Here is a 3,258-nt window from a genome sequence, read left to right as displayed (position 1 = left end):
ATACATGTTTGCGCACGTATTAATGTGGTGAGCTTGATGCAGGAGCCCAGGTAATTAGAGTTAAGAGTGTCTTTTTTCTTTGTGAAATCCATAAAGTATATTTTACATGTTGTGTGGCAATATCATTTACCTCCTTGGCCCTAAAGACACCATTAAGCTAGTGCTTCCTTAAAAAAAAAAATTGATGATCGCCAAGTGTCTAAAACGACCAGCGATGCATCTATCATCTTTCAAAAATGCTGGTCAACCTGATGATTTTATTTGACATAGAGACCTTTTCCTGAAGTTTATTTTCATTCACAGGGTCAATAACTCTGGTTCTGAAAAGGCACTCAAGGACTCTAATCTTCATGATATCCCTGCTTGAGCACAGGTGAGATACTTTTAAATCTATAATTCAGTGGGTATTTAAACTTTATAAAACAGTATATTTTCGTTTGCTGTTTTTATAATGTGCATTTCTTTTATTGCATTTTCCAGTTTACTGCAATAATAAATATGGATCGGGGAAGAGGTCAAAGGGAAGGTGCAGGCATAAGCAGAAATGTTTACCCTCAACAGTACAGCTACCCCTCCTCACAGAACTTAGAGATACAGGAGCTAGCATCCAAGAGAGTGGACATTCAGAAAAAGAGATTTTACTTGGATGTCAAACAGAGTGCTCGAGGACGTTTTTTGAAAATTGCAGAAGTCTGGATTGGCAGAGGGCGGCAGGATAACATCAGAAAGAGCAAGTTAACTTTATCTTTGTCTGTTGCTGCTGAATTAAAGGATTGCTTAGGGGATTTCATTGAGCATTATGCCCATCTAGGTCTTCGAAGCAGTCATTCTCAAAGAAGTGAACATGGAAGTGAAAAAGAGCATGATTCAAGGAGGAGACCACATCCAGCCTCACCATCAGGCTCTGCAGGATCCGAAGAGCCTGCCACACACAGTGTCCTGAAAACTGAGTACATTGAGCGAGATAATAGGAAATATTACCTAGACCTTAAGGAAAATCAGCGAGGACGTTTTTTAAGAATTAGGCAAACTATGACCAGAGGACTTGGAATGATTGGCTACTTCGGCCAGAGTTTGGGTCAGGAGCAGACTATAGTTCTGCCAGCGCAAGGTATGATTGAATTTAGAGATGCATTGGTTCAACTTATTGAAGATTATGGTGAAGGAGATATAGAAGAACGTAGAGGTGGTGGGGAAGACCCTCCCGAGCTTCCGGAAGGAACATCTTTCAGGGTAGACAACAAGAGATTCTACTTTGATGTGGGTTCAAACCGTTATGGCATATTCTTAAGGGTAAGCGAGGTTAGGCCACCATACCGCAATACTATAACAGTCCCTTACAAAGTATGGACAAGGTTTGGGGACAATTTTATTAAATATGAAGAAGAAATGAGAAAAATTTACAACAGCCATAAAGAAAAAAGAATGGATGTTCGTGTGGACAGTAGTGAAGAGCAAGAGTGTCCTGAATAGAACAAATGCAAGTTGAACACCTAGAAAATTGTTGAAGTCTTTTTATTGGAGACAAATTCTGTAGTCTTTTAGAAGATTATTCCTATTTTAAATTTTTGTTCATTCCTTTATTTTTAGCAGATAACCATTGGACAAAAATAATACTTAGTCTGGTAATCCACATTTAATCTACAACATATAGATACTCTGAGCGTACCAGCCTCCCTTACAGCTTCTTCACTAATATCAAGACTATAGAAGTGTTCTTGATCAGCACAAAGTTCAACATTTTAAATAACTTAGGTAAGGCTTGAATTGCACTATCAAAGCTAATTACATATATCTATATTTCTACTTGTATAGATGTATAGATATATTATACAGTATTATTCAGAAAAAAAATGACAACTTTTTTTTTTTTTTCTTGTATTTTTTCTTTTTTTTTATTTGATAAGAAAAGCTCTGCCAAGCTTATTTACAGGGCATTTATTACTGTGAATGTATAGAAAATGCATTTACATGTTTGCAAAACTCTGTTCGAGTCCAGAATGTCTGTTGGATGCAGGATCCATCAGTGATGGGGAAGAATAATAGCTGACAGTGTGTGTTAACTGTTTACACTGTTTACAGCCAAGGAATTTATATTTCTCACTATTAAAAACCACAAAAATGATAGTCTCAACATAATAGCTGCACCGTAAACAAAATTGGGATGAATAAATCTGCCCATACAGTAGCGTTGTGCAGAGGTAAGAGTGTACAACTATGCCTTTTAAGAATGCTTCTCCCATCATGGCTGTTTTATATATAAATATATAAATCATGAAGCACTTATGTATAGGCCTGTTGTACAATGATAGCTTGTTTATACTATGTTAATTTATCTTTTGGGGGATTATTCCCTTGTGTGTGGGTGTGTTGGGTTATAATGAAACGGCTATCAGTGAATGTTCAACTATTCTTTTGGTTAGTTGTTGCTTGATTGCAGTGTTTATACAGCATCTCCTGGCATAGAAAGTGTGGATGCCTAAAGGAAAATAAGAAAAAAAACCTTTGTTCCACCGGAATAGTGGCATACGGTTCTCATTCTTAAAAATGGACAATTGAACCATACCAAATCTGCCCTTACTTGCGTATCGTTTTGCACAAGGGTTGCTGAATTTGTATATTCAGTGTACAAGCACTGAAAAGTTTTATTTTTATTTAAAGAAAATATATATCTATAAATATATATACACCATTAGTGTTTAGTTAATTGAAAATTGTATGTATATCATAGTTATGCATGTTAAGCATACCTATAGAGTTACCTTTTTTAGTAAAGATTATAAGTGGAGTATACAGTAAGTATCACTAAACACTGTTGCTGCTAATCACAGTGCCTGTAGTAACGGAGAACATGTACACCGCTAACTGAGTGTATGAATGTAACAACAGATCATTTGGGCCATACATATCCCACATTTAGGTAACCATAATTCCTCTATATGTCACATAATGGCATTTTTCATGATTGTTCTTGTACAGTAGATTTCCAGTTGAATAAGAAGGATAACATTTGGATTTTTTTTCAGCACCAATGCACATAATCACTTTACATGGTATCCGTCTCCATATGTGTTACCTTTTGTATTTGCTAGGTTTTTTTTATTCTGAAATAAGTTCATATTTTGTGTAGCTTAGTACTTTTTTTTTTTTCTTCTAAACCGTATATAGACTAATGTACAATAATGAAGGTTGTTTCATTAGGGCTTATTTACCAACATTGCACTGAGGTGCAAGAGCTGCACTGTATTACTACAACTG

At 35.8% G+C, this 3,258-nt stretch overlaps 1 protein-coding gene across 1 annotated transcript; it reads left to right on the top strand.

The window, feature by feature from the left end:
• The first annotated feature begins 498 nt into the window (after positions 1-498).
• Positions 499-1,473, top strand: PURG (purine rich element binding protein G). The gene has a single exon (XM_088448268.1). The coding sequence runs from the start codon at positions 499-501 to the stop codon at positions 1,471-1,473; it is 975 nt and encodes a 324-aa protein (XP_088304394.1).
• The last annotated feature ends 1,785 nt before the right edge of the window (positions 1,474-3,258 follow it).

This window comes from Taudactylus pleione, unplaced genomic scaffold (assembly GCF_031769625.1).
Source record: "Taudactylus pleione unplaced genomic scaffold, aTauple2 ptg000454l, whole genome shotgun sequence".
In the NCBI taxonomy this organism is placed as follows: Eukaryota; Metazoa; Chordata; class Amphibia; order Anura; family Myobatrachidae; genus Taudactylus; species Taudactylus pleione.
Note: the sequence above shows the minus strand (reverse complement) of the source record. Positions and strands in the feature narration are given on the sequence as shown.